Source organism: Scyliorhinus torazame, chromosome 10 (genome assembly GCF_047496885.1).
Source record: "Scyliorhinus torazame isolate Kashiwa2021f chromosome 10, sScyTor2.1, whole genome shotgun sequence".
NCBI lineage: Eukaryota > Metazoa > Chordata > Chondrichthyes > Carcharhiniformes > Scyliorhinidae > Scyliorhinus > Scyliorhinus torazame.
This window is the reverse complement of record NC_092716.1, coordinates 42,367,248-42,390,255: the sequence shown is the minus strand read 5'-3', so window position 1 is coordinate 42,390,255 and position 23,008 is coordinate 42,367,248. Positions and strand designations below refer to the sequence as shown.

General features: G+C 46.7%; 1 protein-coding gene across 4 annotated transcripts in view; it reads right to left on the bottom strand.

The window, feature by feature from the left end:
* The window catches only part of piezo1 (piezo type mechanosensitive ion channel component 1 (Er blood group)), a 423,492-nt gene that overhangs the window by 52,528 nt on the left and 347,956 nt on the right, over positions 1-23,008 (bottom strand). For 3 of the 4 annotated variants that reach the window (XM_072518003.1, XM_072518006.1, XM_072518004.1), the window contains 6 exons: positions 22,237-22,409; positions 21,315-21,445; positions 13,695-13,889; positions 12,604-12,862; positions 8,799-8,987; positions 7,672-7,858 (listed from right to left, as the gene is read on the bottom strand). In XM_072518003.1, coding sequence (XP_072374104.1) covers positions 7,672-7,858; positions 8,799-8,987; positions 12,604-12,862; positions 13,695-13,889; positions 21,315-21,445; positions 22,237-22,409 — 1,134 coding nt within the window. The remainder of the gene's footprint in view (positions 1-7,671; positions 7,859-8,798; positions 8,988-12,603; positions 12,863-13,694; positions 13,890-21,314; positions 21,446-22,236; positions 22,410-23,008) is intronic. The other variant, XM_072518005.1, reaches the window with a different exon arrangement.

The following is a 23,008-nucleotide window of genomic DNA, read 5'->3' as shown; positions in this document are numbered from 1 at the left end:
ACGTCCCAATGCACCTAGCAGACAGTGAAATACTTTATGCGTGACTGCAATAGTGCACATGCACCTTATGATTGCACAACCATACTACTCATTTCCTGAAAAATCGCTCAAATAAACATTCTGATAATGTTTTCATCTCCCCATTTTTGTTTCCTCAGTAATTTCCCAAAATCCAAGATAAGCATTTTATCAAAATTTTTAAATTACAAGTTCCATATTACACTTTGCACAATTATTTGTAAATCAGAAAGTTTACAAATTCACCTATCCTGCACAACTTTGGGTTGTAGGGGTGAAACCCACGCAAACACGGGGAGAACGTACAAACTCCACACGGACAGTGACCCAGGGCCGGGATTCGAACCCGGGTCCTCAGCGCCGGCAGCTGATGCTAACCACTGTGCCACCGTGCTGCCCGTCAATCAGAAAGTTAACATGCAATTATGACAAGCGATTAAATGACAAATAGTATGTTAGCTTTACATTAGTATAAATGTAAAGAGGTCTACAGGGCATTGTTGAGGCCACACCTGGCATAGTGTGTGCAGTTTTGATCTCTGTACCTAAGGAAGGATGTACTTGATGTAGAGGGAGAGTAATGAAGTTCACTAGATTGCTCTGGGATGAGGGGCCTGTCCTGTGAAGTGAGATTTAGTGGACTAGGCTTATATTCTTTGGAGTTTAGAAGAAGTCATCACCCAATTGAAAAGTATAGAAATTCTGAAGAAGTTTGACAAGTTTGATGCTGAGAACATGGTTTCCGTGGCTGGGGAATCTAGTACACAGGATCACAATCCTAGGATAAAGGATTGGCCATTTAGGACTGAGACAAAAAGAAATCTCTTCATTCAAAGGGTCTCGAATCTTACAATTCCCTGTCCCAGAGAACTGTGGGTTGAACGCATTCAAGGCAGACGTCTGATTTGTGGGGACCAAGAGAATTAAGGGATATGGGGAAATTGTGGTGTGGGGTATTGAGGTAAAAGCTTCGCCATAATCTTGTTGAATGGTGGAGCGGGTTCATGGGCCAAATATCCTGTCAAGCTCCTACTGCTCATCATAAGACATAGGAGCAGAATTACGCCTCTTGGCCCATTGAGTCTGCTCCGCCATTCAATCATGGCTGATATTTTCTCATCCCCATTCTCCTGCCTTCTCCCCATAACCCCTGATCCCCTTATTAATCAAGAACCTATCTATCTCTTGTCTTAAAGACACTCAGTGAATTGGCCTCCACAGCCTTCTGCGGCAAAGAGTTCCACAGATTCACCACCCTCTGGCTGAAGAAATTCCTCCTCATCTCGGTTTTAAAGGATCGTCCCTTTAGTATGAGATTATGTCCTCTGATTCTAATTTTTCCTACAATTGGAAGCATCCTCTCCACGTCCACTCTATCCAGGCCTCGCAGCATGTAAGTTTCAATAAGATCCCCTCTCATCCTTCTAAACTCCAACGGGTACAGACCCAGAGTCCTCAAACGTTCCTCATACGACAAGTTCTTAATTCCAGGGATCATTCTTGTGAACCTCCTTTGGACCCTTTCCAAGGCCAGCACATCCTTCCTTAGATATGGGGCCCAAAACTGCTCACGGAGAGTCTGTTAATGTCTTCATTTTACTGTAATGCCCAAACTTCTCACAAGCACTTTGATTTGGACTGTGATTAGAATGCTCATATTTTCACCTAACTCAGAAAGAGAAAGACAAGCAAAGGCTAGATTTTCCGGTCCTGCGGGAGTGGAAAATTTGGAGAGCCAGCCTGAAGTCCATGGACTTTCGGCAGCACCAGAAAATCCTGGCCGAGGGCAGGACGGGAAAATCCCAGCCAGAGTCTAAAACAGTGACACACGCCAAGGAACAAGTCGCAAACTCCGGGCTTCGGTGATATTTGGTGAAGCTGCGACGTCGCGATGACCTTTCCTAGCCCGAGGGGAAACTTGGAGATGGAAAAATAGGGTGGGTGCTGCATCTGAATGGCTCCCCACTGCATTCCTGCCACTGCGATCTTTCCCTGATTGGCTGCCCACTCCGCTGAGGCAGGCAGGCAGTTGAGAGATTAAGATCGGACCAGTTTCGCAGCATCGCCAGACTTTTTCCAGCTCAGTGATGGCGGCCTTCCTGTGGCAGACCTGGGAGCCATTGGATCTGAAGAAGCCATGCCCCATTGAAGGGGTCCCCGGTAGGAAAAGTCACATGCGCCCCCCGCCCCCAATGGTGCATTCGGAGCAGTTTCGCTCTGAGGGGTTTAATGGTTTTCCCCCTCATAACATTGCTTCGAAAACACGCCTCCAACTTGAAGCGCCGTCACAGTCCCTGACCTACCTCAGCCTGCGGGTACAGAGCTGCCAGCCCTGCCTACAGCACTGAGAGCAGCACTGGGCACACTGCCCTCAATTAGGAGGCCCACCTCCGGGAAGATTGTGCTGGAGTGCACACTGCTGCTAAGTTAGGGCTCAGAACCCCCATTTGGTCCTGACGCCAGGTTCTCAATGCTGGCGGGAAAATCCAACCAGTCAGCCCTACCTTGCTCTTGGCACAGATGTTGCTGGCATTTTTTGTATTAATTTCAGAATTCTAGTAACTGCTGTGCTTTATTTTTTGGGGCATTTTCTCAACAGCTGCTCCTAGTTACTCAGGATCCAATTATGTTGGTTCAGCCGCCACCACGTGTTAGGGGCAGGGGGTGGGTAAGTGCTTCCCTGTTTCCAATTGACTACAAACAGAGCCAACGCAATAGACTTTTAAAGGAGCAGCAGAGCTATCTGCAGATTAGCGGGTGGATTGTGTGGACAATCACTGGCTGCTGTTTATAAATATAACTGCTGGGGAGGCATTGGCTTAGTAGTATTGTCACTGGACAAGAAACCAGAGGCCCAGAGTACTGAGGACCCCGGTTCAAATCCCACCACTGCAGATGGTGAAATTTGAATTCAATTAAAAAATCTGGAATTAAAAGTCTAATGCCGAATGTTGTAAACACCCATCTGATTCACTAATGTCCTTTAGGGAAGGAAATCTACCATCCTCATGTACTTAATATGACTTTTCTTTTTATTTGTTGCAGTGGTGGTGGCTCATTGAGATAGTGAAGTTTGTTTGTCCAAACATAAACACTTACTGGTCGGCTTTAACTATAAACAGTTCCAACTATAATCTTGCATGGAGCACTTCCCCACAAACTTGCTGCTTACCAAGTTCTGTCCTAGACTGTTATCTGGCCTCGTGACTACATATTTCACTCTGTCGCTTGTGCCACTCTCCAGTTCCTCTCTGACCTTTGGTCTGCCATTATAATGCAAGGAGGTACGTATCATCACAATGCAACACAGTCTTACATCTCGGTCTGTCACGTGTGACATCTTCTCTTTCCAGCATTTCAACTCAGCATATTTATCACCAATCATTTTGTCATGACAGGAAGTTCCATATTCTAACCACTCTTCGGGTAAAGAGGTTTCTCCTGCTCTTTGCCAGTGCTTGACCACTCCAGCTCTGCCCGTTAATTGATTTTTACGCTGTTCTTTGGCATTCTCTTTCACTCTTTCCCACAATCTATCACTTTCCTTTTCCTGCAATCTGAAACCTTCAATCATCGGAGCCGGTTTTCATTCGACTGCAAAATTGGTTTCTGTGCTTTTCCATTCGAGTGACCCTTTCGGAAATCTTGAGCGGCATACAATCCCAGTTTCTTTCTGTCAGAGTTGCTGATTCTGCTGTTTATACCTCTTCAATTAATTCCCCATTGTTAAGCTTCTCTTCGTCAAGTTCTTATTCTCCCGATTCAACTCTTGACTGGTCTTGTTCTTATTTTCTAGTTACTTTTTTTTTATTTTTAAAAGAGTTCAACTTATTCTACATTGTCTCATTAATTTCTTCTTTTTCAGGGTTAATACATCCTCATCATGTGCCAGGCTTAGCCTGATACAATTTAAGGTAGTTCATCGGGCTCACATGAAGGTGGCCCGGATGAGCAAGTACTTTGGGGTAGAGGACAGGTGTGCAAGATGCGCGGGAGGTCCAGCAAATCATGTCCATATGTTTTGGGCATGCCCGAATCTTGGAGGGTTTTGCTTAGGCTATGTCCACAATACTTAAAACACGGGTGGTGCCGAGCCCAGAGGTGGCGATCTTTGGAGTGTCGGAAAAGCCGGGAGTCCAGGGGGCGAGTGAGGCTGACGTTTTGGCCTTTGCCTCCCTGGTAGCCCGAAGACGAATACTGTTAATGTGGAGGGACTCGAAGCCCCCGAGTGTAGAGACCTGGGTTAGTGACATGGCTGGGTTTCTCAGTCTCGAGAAAATAAAGTTCGCCCTTAGAGGGTCAATGTTAGGGTTCGTCTGGAGATGACAGCCGTTCGCCGACACTCTCGGAGAAAATTAAAATGTCAGCAGAGGCAGAAATCTGGGGGGGGGGTTAGGCTATTGCTTCATTGTTGGGGGTGCGAAGAGCATGATAGGGATGGAAATGTTTTATGTACCATGTTTATGTTGCTGTTATTGTTATCATTATAAAAACTACAAATACCCTAATAAAATGTTTTTTTTTTAAATTCTCCTTTTTAATTTATGTTTGTATATTTCTGCAACTTTTATTCTCCAGGTTTGCAGTCAGTCATTTCATCTTGTTTTAATGTCTTCCCTAGAGCTTTAATTCTTTTTGCCAATTCCTCTTTAAGTTCAATAGTTCCTAGTTTCTTTTGAAGTCTTTAGTTTCTGTGTTTATTCAGAGAGGAATCCGTCATGTTCTTACTGGACATATACATTTCTCAAATGGAACATTTATGTCTACTTGTCTTAACGTCAGGCAAACCTTTTTTGCTTCACTGTTGGTGGAGTTAGTCTCCGACGAAGCGTGACTTGTTTCCATTTCATTACCTCGGTACACGTGACAATAAACAAATCCATCCAATTCTGTAATTCTCTCGTTACCCTCCTTATGGGGTCTATCATGCCCTCCTTCTGAGGTCTTATTTTACCCACTTTCTGGGGTCTTCATTGCCTCCTCTGAGGTCTTCCGTTGCCTTTTCCTTCAGGAGTTCATTGCCTCCTTTGAGGAGTTGTGTTGCCTCTTCCTCAGGTCTTCATTACTTATGGACCTTTTCTGAGATTTGCCTTTATCTGGGGTATTCTCCAATTTTCCTGCCCATAGCCATTTATTCCATCTTGTGGTTGCTGCTTTAGGTGCATTGCCACTTTAAATGCATTGCTGCTTTAAGACTGTCAAATTTTTTTACTGAGCTGTCAGCAGCTGCCGTTTGTCGGTCTGTGTTTTTCCTTCCCTTTTGAAGTTTTGGCACGAACCTGGCTGCTTTCAAAATTTCTCCTTTATACTGATGAAAAGCTCTCAGTGATCTCTGCAGTATTTTTTCTCCTAGCCATTTGACAAGTCCGTTTTCCCTCTGCTTTTTGATGGTGCCCAGTTTGTTTTGTCAATTTCACTGAGGTTCTGAGGTCCAAGGGGTCATTTCTAAAACTTTTTAACTTCTTCCCCTCTGAGGGGATTGAGGACTTCTCTACTTTGTAAAAACTTCAAAACTTCGCTGCTTGCAGTCCATCAGTGCAGGGACTACTACTTTGACAGCTCCGCAGACTCTGCTCGAACCGGGACTCTGTCAGCTTCAGCCTCTTCATTTTCCCATGCGTTTCGGACAGCTGCTGCAGCTCCTTAGGGCATTTTCCCCATTTCACTTAAAACACTGCTCTCTGTGCTCTCCACTCCCGTTAAAAACCTTTGCAGCAACTCTGTGTTTTTCTTTAACCCAAGATCTATTTTCCTTAAACTCAAAGTCACAGCTACTGCTTCTGAGGGTTATTTCCTCTTTTTTTCCTATACATTTCTAAACTTTTGACTCCGGTGGCTAATCCAGGCTTGTTTTGCTTCTGCCCCTCAGGGTCTGGCAATATCTCAACATCTCAAACAGAGAAACCCAAGGAGAGGCATTCGGATAAATATTATTTTCTCAGACATCGATTAAAACAGGACACTCACAGGTATTGAGCCAGAGGCAGTGCCATTATAATCCCATCCTCATCGCCAGATGTAATTATGCACGTTCACAGACTTCATTAGAAACATAGAAGGTATTTACTAATAAGAAAAACAGTACAGAGGCCAGCAGCCTCCCGGGTGCCCCAGCCCCTACTTGTCTTCTGCCTAAGAGGGGGCACCACCTCCTGGGATGATTACCCACTCTCAGTCCTAATTGGTCCCCCAAGCCTGATGGCACCCTGCTGCACTGTCACGTCACTCTCTGCCGCACAGTCACATCACTCCCTGCCTCACCGTCACGTCACTCTTTGCTGCACCCTCCGTCACTCCCTGCTGCACCGTCACATCACTCCCTGCTGCACTGTCACTTACTGCTGCACCATCACGCCACTCCCTGCCGCACTGTCCCGTCAATCGCTGCCGCGCCTTCACGACACTTGTTGCTGCGCCATCACGTCACTTGCTGCCGTGCCGTCATGTCACTCGCTGCTTAAATCAATAGCTCCCTGTTCCAGCCTTTATACACTCAGTTCCATGCTTCCCTTTTTCTTCTGCCCTCTAATAAGCATATCTTACAGCATTTCAGTGACATTTAATTTGTTTCTTTGATGGTGAAGATACTGGGCAGAATATTATCAGAATTTGGCAAAATGCCAGGCTCAGACAGAAAACTGGTGTGGAACTTTCCAGTTACACAGGCCAGTCTTCTCACAAGTTGCTGCCTGCGCCGCCGATCCCTCGAACCCGCCAGTGTAGGCTCAAAATCACACCCACTATTTCCAACACTAAAACTCTTATGTAAAGGCTCAGGAATATCACTGATCTACTTTTACAAATGACACTATAATACTTATATATATATTAAAATGTCAGCTAATTGGTAGCCAAAATAGTACCTGTCCTTCTTTAGAAGTATCTTTTCAAAATATTTTCAACATCACATGTACGAATATGTACCTATATCAAATCATGTATTTAATCAACTCAATGTTAATATCACTTTGGATGCATGGACACATTGTGATGCAGGCAATTTATTTGTTAATTTTAGAACAGCTGTTTTATATTATCTTGTAAAATATTGTGATCCTTAGCACACACACGCCAACGCGAGTGGTTTGTCCTACGGGGTGATTCAGGCTTAGAGGCCTGACGTTGAATGTCGGTATTCCTGTTACCTCACTGGCGCAGAGAGTGGCAGGTACAATCACAGTGAGACTTCTCGCCGACATATAACGTGATTTGGGTCTCGCAAAACTTTCCGCTCCAGTCACCAAATCCACCTGAAAAGAACAGGAGCAGAAAGTCCCAGCCACATTCTCAGAATGCAATGCTCCAGTCCAGCCAGAGATAGAAAGATTTACTTTCCTGAAGGAGTACTGTATCCTCCAAGCATCAGTTTTTGCAGAGTTTTTGAAACTGACAACATGACATGTGGTCATTGTTTGAAAATAGATAGGAGGGGAAAGATTGGACCTAATTCATCTAAAAGTTTAAGAAGCAAAAATAAAGTAATGAAAGCCCAGAGAACAAATATCCTGTTTTGACATGGGGGTTAAACCGTTCCAACATCTGGTTTAAGGTGTTTACCAGATTTCATTGGTTGCAATTTGGCACTAAACACTGGATTATATTGTGCACCAAGTACTATTATCAGGCCTGGCTGCATTCACAATAGACTCTAACCTTTAGTTTGCTTTCTCCTCCTGAAGTGGAATCTGGTCTTTTTCTCTTCCTGGGCTAGTTCTGAGACAGAAGCCTCTTCTTCTGCAGGTGCGTCCAGGTTTGCATCCTGCGATTTTTGCACGGCCTCCTTTTCTTTCATCATGTCCTTTTTCTTTTGATCCTCCTGATCATCCCATAGCCCATACCGCTGGGAATTGTAGAATGGTGGAGAATTACAGCATTTACAAGTGGTTGAAAAAGGATTCAATGCTTTCATCGTGCTATTATTTATTTAGGAACCAGCAAAAATAACGCAATCCACAACCACCTCTGAGTGAGGTTTTACTGCAACCCAATAAATGACAGTAGAAATTAGTTTGTGCTGCCCTGTGGGCATAGGGCCAAAGGCACACGTGGGATTATGTTTGGGGCTTCATGTACATGAGATTGGTGAGATGCAGACTCCTGCTGGACACCCCCAGGTGCAGAATACTTCTTTCATATCTACTCATGGGCTGTGAACATCGCTGACAAGACCAGCATTTATACCAGCCTATCCCTAAATGCTCTCGAGAAGGTGAGCGGCTTTCTTGAAAGGTTGCAGTCTGTGTGCCATAGGGATATCCACAGTGCTTTTAGTTAATGAGTTTCAACTTTGAGTTGCTGTTTCATCGGCAGCTACCCCCATATAAGTCCTGGGAGAGCTGGGGCAGGCTGGACGGGTGGCTGGAGACAGTGATCAGGAGGGAGATGATGATTAAGTTGGGAGTGGGCTGAGGGGGTGGTGTTGTTTGGGGGCGGGGGGGGGTTAGGTGATTGGGAGAGCCATCTTGCAAATTTGAGAAAGGAACACCAATGAAAACTGGGGCTCCCTGCAGTTTCTATTCTGGTGGGAACTTGCAAATTTGCAAAATGTGGACCCACCAAAGGTGAAAATTTCAGTTTATTGCAAATAGTCTCAATTCACTGGTTTGCTGTTGGTAAAAGGAACTTTCTTGAAGATTCAGCTCTCACTTTCCACTATCAAAAAGGATTGATAAGCCAGAAATACATATTTTCAAAGCATATTTGTATACAGTTTTGCTATGTTACAGGTCACTGTACAAATGCTTGTTTTATCAACATTATTGAAAGTTACTATGACCAACCTTCAGCAATGATTGATGGAACAGAAGTGCCAGTAACTGAATCAGATCATATTTAACGTAACCATCTGTCTTCTCTAATCCGAGTATTCGTGGTGGGAAGAATGGCTTGTCTTCATAAAGTGAAGTGATATAGTAGCTGTTCCAAGGGAAGAATCCAAATTGGAATAGGTACTTAACGACCACCATCACCTGTAAAGTCAAATGAATGCAGGTCACATTTGAACAAAGATATTCATGGCTGCATGAGAATGGTGAATGCCTGAGATAATGTCTGGAAAGAGTGAGATATCACAGGGGTTATGATGACTAAAGCCCACAGTGATCTTCATAGTAAGATTTTTGCACAATGACCAACAGGTAAAACAATCCAGAGCACAAGCAGCTCAGGAATTTGAAATACAACAAGTACATTTTAAGGTTGATTATTTACCTTTAAATTCCGGTCACTGTTGTAATTGTAGGAAATTGGAGCAGTTAATTTGCATACAGCAAAATCTCACAAACAGCAATGACATAAACAAACACAGTGGGCTCGATTCTCCGGCCTCCCAGCCACCTGTTCCTCGGCAGCGGGAGCTATTCCCTGGCGGCGGGGTTCTCTGCTCCCGCCGCCGTCAATGGGAATTCCCATCAAAGCTACCCCACACCGCTGGAGAACCCACGGGCGTGGGTGCACTGCCAGTGGGACCAGAGAATCCCGCTGCCGGCGAAAGGCCGGAGAATGACTTTTTCATAGCTGGCTAAGGGATAAATGTTGCCCGGAATACCAGATGGACATCCTGCTCTTCCTCAAATGGTGTCATTGGATCATCAAATCCCACCTGAGGACACAGTTGGAGCCGTGGTTGGAAGCTGCATCCTACAGATGACATCTCTGACAGTTCTGTACCGCATTACAGCATCAATGTACACTATCTGCTCAGGTCTCAGGAGTGGGACTTGAATTTGAAACTTTTTGAACTCAGGAGCAAGAGTGCTTGCTACCACTGAAGCAAAGCTGGCCCCTAGTATGTGAACTAGCTACTAGAATAAAGGTTTTCAGCAAAATACGGTCCCATTTTCCATAACTCCATACATCAACTCGATCCAAGGAAGAAGCATACAGATTGGCCAAGAAAAGTAATGGGCTGGATTCTCTGCTCCCCGACGCCGAAATCGCTGCCGGCGCCGGGGTGGAGAATCCATTTCCCCGCATGGAATCGGGACCGACGCCGATTCTCCGGGCCCCGAAAAGCGGGTATGCCGCGCCGCATATCCCCCACCTGCGGCCATTGCCAGAGGCTCGCCCCTCTATTCTCCGCCCCCAACAGCGTGGATCTACCATGGTCCTGCCGGTCTGGATACTAGCGTGGCGGCTGCGGACTCAGTCCACGGCCGCCCTGGTCGGGGGCGGGCCGATCAGAAGGCAGGGGGGGCCTTATACCCAATTTATGGGCGGGCGGTCCGGCTCGGACGTGCGGCCGATCGGGGGCACTATGTTTAAGGTCCAGCTTCGCGGTCTGAGTCTGCCATGGAGCACAGCACAGCCGCTGGAGGCCGCCGCCGTGCGCATCCACGGCCTCTGACCCGGAAATGCAGAGGTCCGTATCTGCAGCAAAAGCTGCTAGTTTCACGCCAGTTTTGCTGACGTGAAAGTCCACAGTTTTTACGACGATGTGGGGATATAGTCCGAAAAACAGAGAATCCAGCCCAATTGGTCTGAGGATTGAATTCAGCAAAGAAGGACCAAGGGATTGATTATATTGGGGAAAATACAGTACGAAAGTAAGCTTGCCGCGAACATAAAGACTGACACTAAGAGTCTCTACAGGTATGTGAAGAGAGAGAGATTGGTAAAGACAAATGTAGGCCCCCCGACAGACAGAAACAGGGGAATGCATAATTAGGAACAAGGAAATGGCTCAGCAATTGAATACATATTTTGGTTCTGTCTTCACAAAAGAGGACACAAAACAGATACCAGAAATGTTGGAGAATGAAATGTTTAGTGAGAGGAAAGAACTGAGGGAGATCAATATTTGTAGAGAAATGGTGCTGGGAGAATTTATGGATTGAAGGCGGATAAATCCCCAGGGCCTGAGAATCTGCATCCCAGAGTGCTTAAGGAGGTGGCTCTGGAAATAGTGGATGCATTGGTGGTCATCTTCTGGGATTCTATAGACTCTGGAACAGTCCCTGCAGATTGGAGGGTAGCTAATGTCACTCCAATATCCAAAAAGGGAGGTAGAGAGAAAACAGGGAATTATAGACCAGTAAGCCTAACATTGGTAGTGGGGGAAATTCTTGAATCCATTATCAAGGACTTTATAGCGGAACATTTAGAAAGCAGTGGCAGGATCAGTCAGAGTCAGCATGGATTTATGAAGGGGGAAATCATACTTGACAAATCTGTTAGAATTCTTTGAAGATGTAACCAGCACAGTTGACAAGGGGGAGCCAGTCGATGTAGTATACTTGGACTTTCAGAAGGCGTTTTTCAAAGTCCCGCATAAGAGATTATTGTGCAAAATTAAAGCACATGGGATTGGGGGAAGTGTACTGAGGTGGATAGAAAACTGGTTGGCATAGAGGAAACAAAGAGTAGGAATTAATGGGTCCTATTCAAATTGGCAGGCAGTAACTATTGGGGTGCCACAGGGATCGGTGCTGAGACCCCAGCTATTTACAATATATATTAATGATTTGGATGAGGGAACAAAATGTAACATCTCAAAGTTTGCAGATGATACCAAGTTGGATGGGAGGGTGAACTGTGACGAGGATGCAAAGAATCCTACAGCATGATCCGGACAGGTTGACAAGTGGGCAAATCAATGGCAGATGCAGTATAATTTGGATAAGTGTGAGATTATTCACTTTGGAAGTAAAAACAGGAAAGCATATTACTACCTGAACGGTTGTAAATTGGGAGAGGGGAGAGTGCAGTGGAACCTAGGTGTCCTTGTGCACCAGTCGCTGAAGGTAAGCATGCAGGTGCAGCAGGTGGTAAAGAAGGCTAATGGCATGTTGGCCTTCATTGCGAGAGGTTGAGTATAGAGGCCAGGATGTGTTGTTGCAATTATACAAGGCCTTGGTGAGGCCACACCGAGAATATCGTGTGCAGTTTTGGTCTCCTTTTCTGAGGATGTTCTTGCTCTCGAGGAAGTGCAACAATGGTTTACCAGACTGATTCCAGGGATGGTGGGACTGTCATATGAGGCGGGGTTAGGCTAGGTTAGGATTGTTCTCACTGGAGTTCAGAAGAATGAGGGGGGAGCGCATAGAAACTTATAAAATTCTAACAGGACTAGACATGTGGATGCAGGGAAAATGTTGTCTGTGGTGGGTGTGTCCAGAACCAGTGGTCAGAGTCTGAGGATTCAGGGTAAACCATTTCAGACAGAGATGAGGAGACATTCTTCACCCAAAGAGTGGTGAACCTGTGGAATTTATTACTACAGGAAGTAGTTGATCTAAAACATTGAATATATTCAAGAGGCGGCTAGATATAGCACTTGGGCTGAATGGGATCAAAGGCTATAGGGAGAAAGCAGGATTAGGCTATTGACTTGGATGATAAGCCATGATCGTGATAAATGGCAGAGCAGGCTCGAAGGGCCAAAAGGCCTCCTCGTGCTCCCATCTTCTATGTATCTATGTATCACACAGGCACATGTTACTTATCTTCACATACAGGGAAACTCAAGGGAAATCATTTTGATTTTTAAGCAGAGACTTACAACAACTATTCTATTACACTGTAGTCTGTATACAATTTCATAATACCTAAATCTGAAGCATGAACAACAATTCTCCTACAGCTCACCTCAGTGTAGATGATTGCTGTCATCCAAAACCGTTTGCTGGGCCTCGGAATTGAAAGCATAGCCCAGAGGAACATAAGAATGGGAAGGAAGAGTGTGATTACAGAGGCAGAGATCAAATTGTTCAAGATAATGATGAAGTAGCAAGTCAACTCGGAGTAAGCAGCAATGACATTGTACACAGCAAACACCAGTTTCAGAAACCGATTCTGGGATTGGTAAAACCTCTTTGATTCTTCCAACTCTTCAATGGTGAATTGGCTGAAAAAAATAAAAACAAAAGTGTTAATGTTAAAATGCGACACCTGGTGAGTAATGCTTTTGTCCACTTTTAAAGAATTTTTATCCCTTCTATAATCCAGGTACTCCCTCCCTAACAGCACTGTGGGTGCACCTACACCACACAGACTACAGCGGCTCACCACCACCTCCTCATTAGGGATGGGCAAGAAATGCTGGCCTAGCCAGCGAAACCCAGATCACGTGAAATAATTAAAAAAGAATTCATGCATCATACACATTCTTCGAACTGAATGAATAAGTTGCCACAACCTGATAGTCATCCCACCACAATTTTCTGTTAGTATTGTATAATAATCTTTGAATGTCATATTGTGGAGCACTATATCAATTGTTACACAAATAGAAATAGAACCATCCCATTTTGTGTTAAGTATTGTTAATGTGAGCATTGATTTCCTATTGCATTGTGATGTACATTTAAGACAATTCTTGAGAATAATATATGGGCGAGAAAAGAACCCAAACAATTCATTTTCACCAAATTCCTATGATCAGAACAAAAATGACATCATGAATGGCAAGCAGGCCTTAGCTTCCAACCTGGAATTTATTTAAGACCAACTTTCAATGCAAGTTTTCATTCAGTCGAGAAAAACATACCAACAATTTGTACTTTTGCAAAGTTGCATTACCGAAAGGGAAATTTGTCAATCTCTTTGAGTCAGGGTAGCAATTCAAGTTAAAATAAGGCATCTGACAACTTATTGAGTATGGCTCAGTTTTGACCACATGTACACATGGCCTGATTAAAACTGCAAGTTTGATAATTGGCTCCTTTTCAATTCTGTACCTGCTTGCAAGCAGCTCACTTGCTGTTCTGGTGCGGGTAATGGGCTGAACGGCGATCTCCTCGGAGGCTGGTTCCAGCGAATCCACAACCAAGATCTCTTCCTTGATGTTTGATGTTGTACTGCAACCGGGAACCGGCTCCGAGAGATCCTTATCCTCACGGATCGTCAGGAATTCTTCCTGTTCTTCAGAACTACTGAAATTTAAAAAAAGACGTCATGAAATGAGACTGCAAAAATGCTTCCTTGCGCATTGTCTGATCCGCACATTATCTGAACCCTCCCTTTTTCAGCAGGTCACCAGGCCTTTGGCACCTTCATTCCCCATTGGGGGCTGGGGGAGGGCGAGGGTGGTGGGGGGGGTGGGGGGGTGGGGGTCTGCTGACTCTCTGCTTCTTGAGACAAGGGTAAACCTGTCCCCATCCATAATCCTCCTCCTCTGCCTGGCTGAACTTTGTTCTCATGTTGATTCCCTGATTCCACTCACTTCTGTCAAATATATTGAGTTATGGGAACTCACTGATCTTGCCTATGCTTGACTTTTTGTGGGATATTTGCAATGTTCTTTGCTCCGGGCAAAAGCAAAATATTGCAGATGCTGGAAGTCTGAAATAAAAACATAAAGGTGGAAATGGTCAACAGGTCTGGCAGCATGTGGGGAGAGAAACTGAGAAAATTCCATCTATATATCCTGGCATTAAGCCAAACCAAAAATGGTCCCAAGAATTTTGTATAATCCACCGGAGCAGAATTGTTTCTCTTTGCTCCACAAAATTACCAGGGGCTGCTATTGTCTCACTCTCCATCCTTCATTGGAAAGCACCCCACTCCCCATGCCTCATTTATCTGCGGGCAGGCAGACTTCAGAGATAGCCTGAAATTCTCAGGCCCCAAACTCCCAAGCTACATCAAGCTGCTGTTTGGTGCCAAATATATTTAAATGAGGCACAGGCTTTAAAACTGCTCAGACCGCTTCACTGTAGAAGCAGGTGGGCAACCATCATACTCTGCTGCTCGATCATTCAAAATTGAAGATCAACTGGTAGGAGTTCAAAGTGTGTCTGACACGATGAAAATGTCTCAGTGCCACATCAATACATTCTACCAACTGATTGAACGTACCAATTCAGGCAAGTCCAGTTAACTGACCAGCAGCCCCAGTTAAATGTTCAGTTGACAAATACATGTTAAACCACTGTCTAAAATTTTGCACATCCCTCTTCTGAACCCATTTTAAAAACCTAAAGGACAGATACAATGAACCAGTGATAGTTTTTAAAAATATATATATTTTATTCAAATTTTTCGGTCAAACAAAAACAGTACAAAATTTTCCCCTTTTGCAACTTTAAAACAATTTAAATAAAAATGATGACCGTTTTTTTTAAAGAATAAATAATATATTAACTAGACGGCAACTGCCAGCAACAAAAATAAAAACTAGCCAATATCCAAAATAATAAAGTCACAAAAAACAATATAAATAACTCATATACAAACACCTGTATAAAACCCCTGAGGGCCCGGATGGGTCCTTCCCTCCCCCCTCCCCCCTGGGTTGCTGCTGCTACCTTTCCTATTTTCCCTTATCGTTCTGCGAGATAGTCGAGGAACGGTTGCCACCGCCTGGTGAACCCTTGAGCCGAACCTCTTAGTGCGTATTTTATCCGCTCCAATTTTATAAACCCCGCCATGTCGTTTATCCAGGCCTCCACGCCTGGAGGTTTAGCTTCTTTCCACATAAGTAATATCCTTCGCCGGGCTACTAGGGACACAAAGGCTAAAACATCAGCCTCTCTCGCCTCCTGCACTCCCGGCTCGTCCGCAACCCCAAATATCGCCAACCCCCAGCCTGGCTCGACCCAGACCCCCACTATCTTGAAAGCACATTCGCCACCCCCACCCAGAACCCATGCAGTACCGGGCATGACCAAAACATGTGGGTGTGGTTCGCTGGGCTTCCCGCACATCTCCCGCACCTATCCTCCCTCCAAAAAATCTACTTAACCTTGCTCCAGTCATGTGCGCCCTGTGTAGAACCTTGAATTGTATCAGACTGAGCCTGGCGCATGAGGACGAAGAGTTTACCGTACTTAAGGCATCTGCCCACAGCCCCTCCTCAATCTCTTCCCCTAGCTCCTCTTCCCATTTTCCCTTCAGCTCCTCAACCATCGTCTCTCACTTCCCTATATATATCTGACACCCTACCATCCCCCACCCATGCCCCTGAAATCACTCTGTCCTGAATCTCTTGCGCCGGGAGCCGCAGAAATTCCCTCACCTGTTGCCTCGCAAAAGCCCTCAGTTGCATATATCGAAATGCATTCCCCGGTGGCAACCCATATTTTTCTGTCAGTGCTCCCAGACTCGCAAACGTCCAGCCTAGGAACAAATCCTTCAATTTCACAATCCCTGCTCTCTGACAAGTTTTAAATCCCCCATCTATCTTCCCCGGGACGAACCTGTGGTTGTTCGCACCCGTCACTCCCTTATGCCGTCTCCACTACCCCAAAATTTTCAGCGTTACCACCACCACTGGACTTGTGGTGTATTTCTTCGGGGAGAACGGTAAAGGCGCCGTCGCTAATGCTTTTAGGCTGGTTCCCCTACAGGACGCCATCTCTAGTCTTTTCCACGCCGCTCCCTCCCCTTCCCCCATCCACTTGCACACCATTGATATGTTGGCGGCCCAATAATAGTCACTTAAACTTGGCAGTGCCAGTCCCCCCCTATCCCTACTACGCTGCAGGAACTCCCTCTTCACTCTTGGGGTCTTCCCAGCCCATACAAAACTCAAAATGCTCTTATCCACTTTCTTGAAAAAGGCCTTTGTGATCATCATAGGGAGGCACTGGAACACAAAAGGAAACCGCGGAAGGACCACCATTTTAACCGCCTGCACCCTACCCGCCAGTGACAGGGGCACCATGTCCCATCTCCTAAAGTCCTCTTCCATCTGCTCCACCAATCTTACTAAATATAGCTTATGCAAGGTTCCCCAGTTCCTGGCCATCTGGATCCCTAGGTACCGAAAATCCCTTGTTACTATCCTCAACGGCAAATCATCTATTCCCCTGCCCTGTTCCCCAGGGTGCATCACAAACAGCTCACTCTTCCCCATATTCAGTTTATATCCTGAAAATTCCCCAAACTCCCTGAGTGTCTGCATTATCTCGGGCATCCCCTCCACTGGGTCCGCGACATACAACAACAAATCATCCGCGTATAGTGATACCCGGTGCTCTTCTCCTCCCCTAAGTACTCCCCTTCACTTCCTAGAGCCCCTCAGCGCTATAGCCAGTGGCTCAATTGCCAACGCAAACAGTAACGGGGACAGAGGACATCCCTGTCTTGTCCCTCTGTATAGACGGAAGTGGTCAGATCTCTGCCTATTTGTAGTCACACTTGCCACCGGGGCCCTGTATAGAAGCTGAACCCATCCAATAAACCCCTCTCCAAATCCAAATCTCCTCAACACTTCCCACAGGTAATCCCACTCCACTCTATCAAATGCTTTCTCTGCATCCATCGCCACCACTATCTCCGCCTCCCCCTCCGGCGGGGGCATCATCATCACACCCAGCAGCCTCCGTATGTTAGTGTTCAATTGTCTCCCCTTAACAAACCCCATTTGATCCTCGTGAACCACCCCCGGGACACAATCCTCCATCCTCGTCGTCATCACCTTGGCCAAAAGCTTGGCATCTTCATTCAGGAGGGAAATAGGCCTGTAAGACCCGCACTGCAGCGGGTCTTTGTCCCTTTTCAAGAGCAGCGATATCGTCGCCTCTGACATCGTCGGGGGCAACGTCCCCCTTTCCCTGGCCTCATTAAAGGTTCTAGTCAGAAGCTGGGCCAGCTGGTCCACGTATTTCCTATAAAATTCCACCGGGAACCCATCCGGTCCCGGGGCCTTCCCTGCCTGCATGTTCCCAATCCCTTTTACCACCTCCTCCACCTCAATCTGTGCTCCCAGTCCTGTCCTCTCCTGCTTCTCGACCTTCGGAAATTCCAACTGGTCTAGGAAGTGCATCATTCCCTCCTTCCCTTCCGGGGGCTGAGCCTTATACAGCCTCTCGTAAAATGCCTTAAACACCCTGTTCACCCTCTCTGCTCCCCGTTCCATCTCGCCCTCCTCGTCCCTAACCCCTCCAATCTCCCTCGCCGCACCCCTCTTCTTCAGTTGTTGGGCCAGTAACTGGCTCGCCTTCTCTCCGTACTCATACTGCACTCCCTGTGCCTTCCTCCATTGTGCCTCCGCCTTGCCCGTGGTCAACAAATCAAATTCCGTGTGCAACCTTCGTCTTTCCCTGTATAGTCCTTCATCCGGAGCCACCGCATACTGCCTATCCACCCTCAAAATCTCCCTCAACAATCTCTCCCTCGCTTTGCTCTCTTGTTTCCCCTTATGGGCCCTTATGGAAATCAGTTCCCCTCTGACCACCGCCTTCAGTGCTTCCCAGACCACTCCCACCTGAACCTCTCCGTCGTCATTAATCTCCAGATACCTTTCGATACATCTCCTTACCCTTACACACACCCCCTCGTCCGCCAACAATCCCATATCTAATCTCCACAGTGGGTGCTGTTCCTTTTCCTCTCCTACTTCCAGATCTACCCAATGTGGGGCATGGTCCGAAATGGCTATAGCCGAGTACTCCGTCCCGGCCACCTTCGGGATCAGCGCCCTTCCCAGGACAAAGAAGTCTATCCGAGAATACACCTTGTGGACATGGGAGAAGAAGGAGAACTCTTTACTCCTAGGCCTAGTAAATCTCCAGGGATCCACTCCTCCCATCTGCTCCATGAAGTCCTTAAGCACCTTGACCGCTGCCGGCCTCCTCCCGGTCCTAGACCTGGACCAGTCCAGCCCTGGATCCAGCACCGTGTTGAAGTCTCCCCCCATTACCAACTTTCCCGCCTCCAGGTCCGGGATACGCCCCAGCATACGCTTCATGAAGTTGGCATCATCCCAGTTCGGGGCATATACGTTCACCAGAACCACCGCCTCACCTTGCAATCTGCCACTCACCATCACATATCTACCCCCACTGTCCGCCACTGTGGTCCTCGCCTCAAACAAGACCCGTTTCCCCACTAATATTGCCACCCCTCTATTTTTCGCATCCAAGCCCGAGTGAAATATCTATCCCACCCATCCTTTTCGGAATCTGACCTGATCCGCCAGTTTCAGATGCGTCTCCTGCAGCATGACCACATCTGCCTTTAATTTCTTTAGGTGCGCAAGTACCCTTGCCCTCTTAATCGGCCCATTCAACCCTCTCACATTCCACGTGATCAACCGGGTTGGGGGCTCCTTACCCCGCCCCCCTCGTCGACTAGCCATCCCCTTTTTTAGACCAGCTCCTCACCCGGTTCCCACGCACCCACTTGTCCCCCCAACGGTGTCCTCCCGTCCCGACCATCCCATCCCGTAGCAGCTCCCCCTTCCCCTTAACAGCAGCAACCCTTTACCCCCCCCCCCCACTAGATCCCCCTCTAGCGTGATTGCTCCCCCCATGTTGCTTCCAGAAGTCAGCAAAATCTGGCTGACCTCGGCTTCACCCGTTTATCCTCAGCCTCCCATTGTGTAAGGCCACCTCCTTCCTGCGCCCCCTTTTCCCGCCACAATTACCATAGCGCGGGAGCAAAGCCCGCGCTTCCCAATCGGCCCTGCCCCTAATGGCGCAGCTCCCTCTCTCCTTCCCCCTCTCCTTCCCCACCGGCGCCCACAGTTCCCCATACCCCCCACCCCCCCATCGAGGGGAAAGAGAAAATTTTTCCCACCCTTTCCGATTCCCAGTCTCATGCAATCACACCACTGCTTTATTACAAAAGTTCTTTCTCTCTCCAGTCTAGTCCAGCTTCTCCTCTTCGATGAATGTCCACGCCTCTTCTGCCGTCTCGAAGTAGTGGTGTTTCCCTTGATGTGTAACCCACAGTCTCGCCGGCTGCAGCATACCAAATTTAACTTTCTTTCTATGGAGCACCGCCTTGGCCCGACTGAAACTCGCCCTCCTTCTCGCCACCTCCGCACTCCAATCCTGGTACACGCGGATCACCGCGTTCTCCCACCTGCAGCTCCTTGTCTTTTTCGCCCATCTCAGGACCATCTCCCTGTCTTTATAGTGGTGAAACCTCACCACTATAGCTTGAGGTATTTCTCCCGCCTTCGGTCTTCTCGCAAGGACTCGATATGCTCCCTCCACTTCCAAGGGGCCCGTCGGGGCCTCCGGTCCCATTAAGGAATGAAGCAACGTGCTCACATATGCCCCGACGTCCGCTCCCTCTGCACCTTCGGGAAGACCCAAAACTCTTAGGTTCTTCCTCCTCGAGCTATTTTCCAGGGCTTCCGGCCTCTCCATACATCTCTTATGCAGTGCCTCGTGTGTCTCTGTCTTCACCACCAGGCCCTGTATTTCATCCTCATTTTCGGCAGCCTTTGCCTTCACGCCACGAAGCTCCAATTCTTGGGTCTGCTGCGCCTCCTTTAGCCCCTCAATCGCCTGCAGCATCGGGGCCAGCACCTCCTTCTTTACCTCCTCAACACATCTCCGAAGGAACTCTTGCTGTTCCGGGCCCCATACCAAACGGCCTCCCTCCGCCGCCATCTTGCTTCGTGCTTCCCTTCCTTGCCACTGCTCCAGAAGATCCTCTGCAATCCGGCCACTATTATCTCCTTTCTCCATGTACATCCGGGGGGATTCCCTTCTGTTTCACCGCACAATGGGTTTAGCCGTCAAAAATTGCCGTTGGGGCTCCCAATAAGAGCCCAAAAGTCCGTTCGAACGGGAGGTGCCGAAACGTGCGATCTAGCTGGTCATCGCCGCACCCGGAAGTCTCGAACCAGTGATAGTTAAAATGCACCATGCAAATTACCCCCTTAGATGCTGTTACTTTTCGGTGGGTCTCTTTTGGAAAACAGTGGGGAAACATTCCCTCTGATTTCCCTATGTTGTGTGTGACCAAGTCGTTACACGGTGCAGCCCCTTTAACATTTCTGCGTAGCCACCCCGCCGCGTAGCCATCCCACCGCGTAGCCACACCTCTGCATATCTTAAAGGGATCGCTTCCTGTGCATGGCCTGTTTGGTTCTTGAGCAGTAAGTTCTGAACTGCTGCATGTTAAATATGCAGAACAGGTTCCAATGACATCATCGGGACCATCTGTAATCCTGTGTGAGGGATCACTCATACCTTATCTATAAAACACAAATGTTTGGAAGAGGAGCATGGGCCTGAAGAGGTCCAAAATGGGCATTTTGTTCTGCTCCTTGCGAATCAGGAGAAGCAGGAAATACTCAAATACTTACCTTAGCAAGCCAATCGGGCCCTCAGTGGTGACCTACTGCTGTCCAACATCCCACTCCTATTCACAGGACACATAGCTCTTTCCACTGGGATTTGGACAGGAGATTTGCTCCAATTAAGTATTTGGAGTCAGGGAATTAAAATCTAATAGGCTACACGCTCCGGGGGCTGGTGGGCTTTCTGTCTGCCTGAACCCCTGACCAGACCAATACCACTACAAGTTGTTAAAATTGTCCCATCCACCACCTTAGTTGAAATGTATGTCAGAAGAAGCCAAATTACATGCCAATGAACATGTATTTATGCACCTGCCTTGATGTGTTGATGAGCAGTGAACCGTCCCCATCTGCTAATTCTTCAGGCTCACTGTTCTGCAACAGTGATTGATTACCGTTCTCCGGGGTCTCGTAAAGACTATCCAGAGGCCCTTGTATTTCCTCACCCTGGAATGATGATAGAAATTGATGGTAAAAGTAAGAAGCATTGTGTATTAATAAAATTAGAAACTTTGCAAATAATGGGCTAGATTCTCCGTTTCGCTAGCCGCGTGTTTCTTGGCCGCGCGCCATTCGCTGGCGGTGGGATTCTAATTTTCCGTCGATTGTCAATGGGATTTCCCGTTGTAACCATCGACGCCGCTGCAAAACCCGCTGGTGGCGGTCCGCAGCCAGCGGGAAAAGTGATTCGTAATGACCAGAGAATTCTCACCAATATCAAATGTATATAATTTATGTATAGTAAGGAGAAAAGTCTTGGACAAGTGCAAAAAGAATCCAACATTTACCAAGCTATTAAATAGTTATCATTTTAAAAATGGCACAGATTAAGGAAGAGGAAGAGTATTTGAAGATGATTATATGGTCGCATTACAATGTTCAGGAGATAAACCGTGAACAGATTTATTCGCAATTGCTTGATTTTAAGATAACAGTATATGAATACTTCTCCGGTGAAGAATAGCAATTAATTCATTTACAAGCCAATTCAGTTACTTACTGTAATAACCTTGGCTTACCAGCTAGGTATGAAACAACTAACGTTTATTTACAACATACTCAGTCTTGCAGCTTTGTGACTGCCGTTTAGCATCTGGAATCAATCCGAGGTATAACATCTGGAATCAATCCGAGGTTTAGCATCTGGAATCAATCCCCCTCCTCTACCGGTTGGTTTTCCCAGGACATGTGACCCTATTGGCCGATTGGCTCTTAAAGGCTCCAGACACCACACTTACACGTGAAAGCTTCTGAGTCAACAGGTAGCGTTCTACCCATAGAACAGTAGATGTATCAAGGTATTGCCGAGCAAGGGTGTTCAGCCACTGTGTCAGTCCATCCATCATGGCTAAGAATAGGACCCAGAGAAATCTTAGGATATCCATTATACGCTGGACAACATTGCTCTTAGCTGAAAGACAAGGATGCAGACTGTCATTAGTCAGTGAGCCACTCCAGCGTACCTTATAGAGTCAATCATGGGATGATACAGCATTTGCCCCATTCGGTTGACCTATCCAATTGGTCCCACTACACTGTTCCTTCCCCAGAGACCTGCACTTTTTTTTTCCTTTTCAAGTGCTTATCTCACTCCCATTGAAAGTTATCTCTGAATCTTCTCACACCATCCTACCAGGCAGTGCATTTCAGGTCACAACAACATGCTGCATATTAAAGTTGCTTCCCATATCGCCTTTGGTTCATTTACCAATTAGCTTAAATCTGTGCCCTCTGGGTACCGATCTTTCTGCAACTGGAAACAGTTTCTCCTTATTTACTCAATCAAAACTGTTCACGATTTTAAACCCCTCCATCAAATTTCCTCTTAATCTTCTCACCTCCAAACATAACCACCCGAGCTTCTCCAATCTCTCCACATAACTGCAATCCCTCAACCCTGGCACCATTCTAATTCATCTCTTCTGTGCCCACCACGACTTTGACATCATTCTGAAAAGGTAGTGCCGAGAACTGAACACAAAACCCTAGCTGAGGTTTAATTAGAGGTTT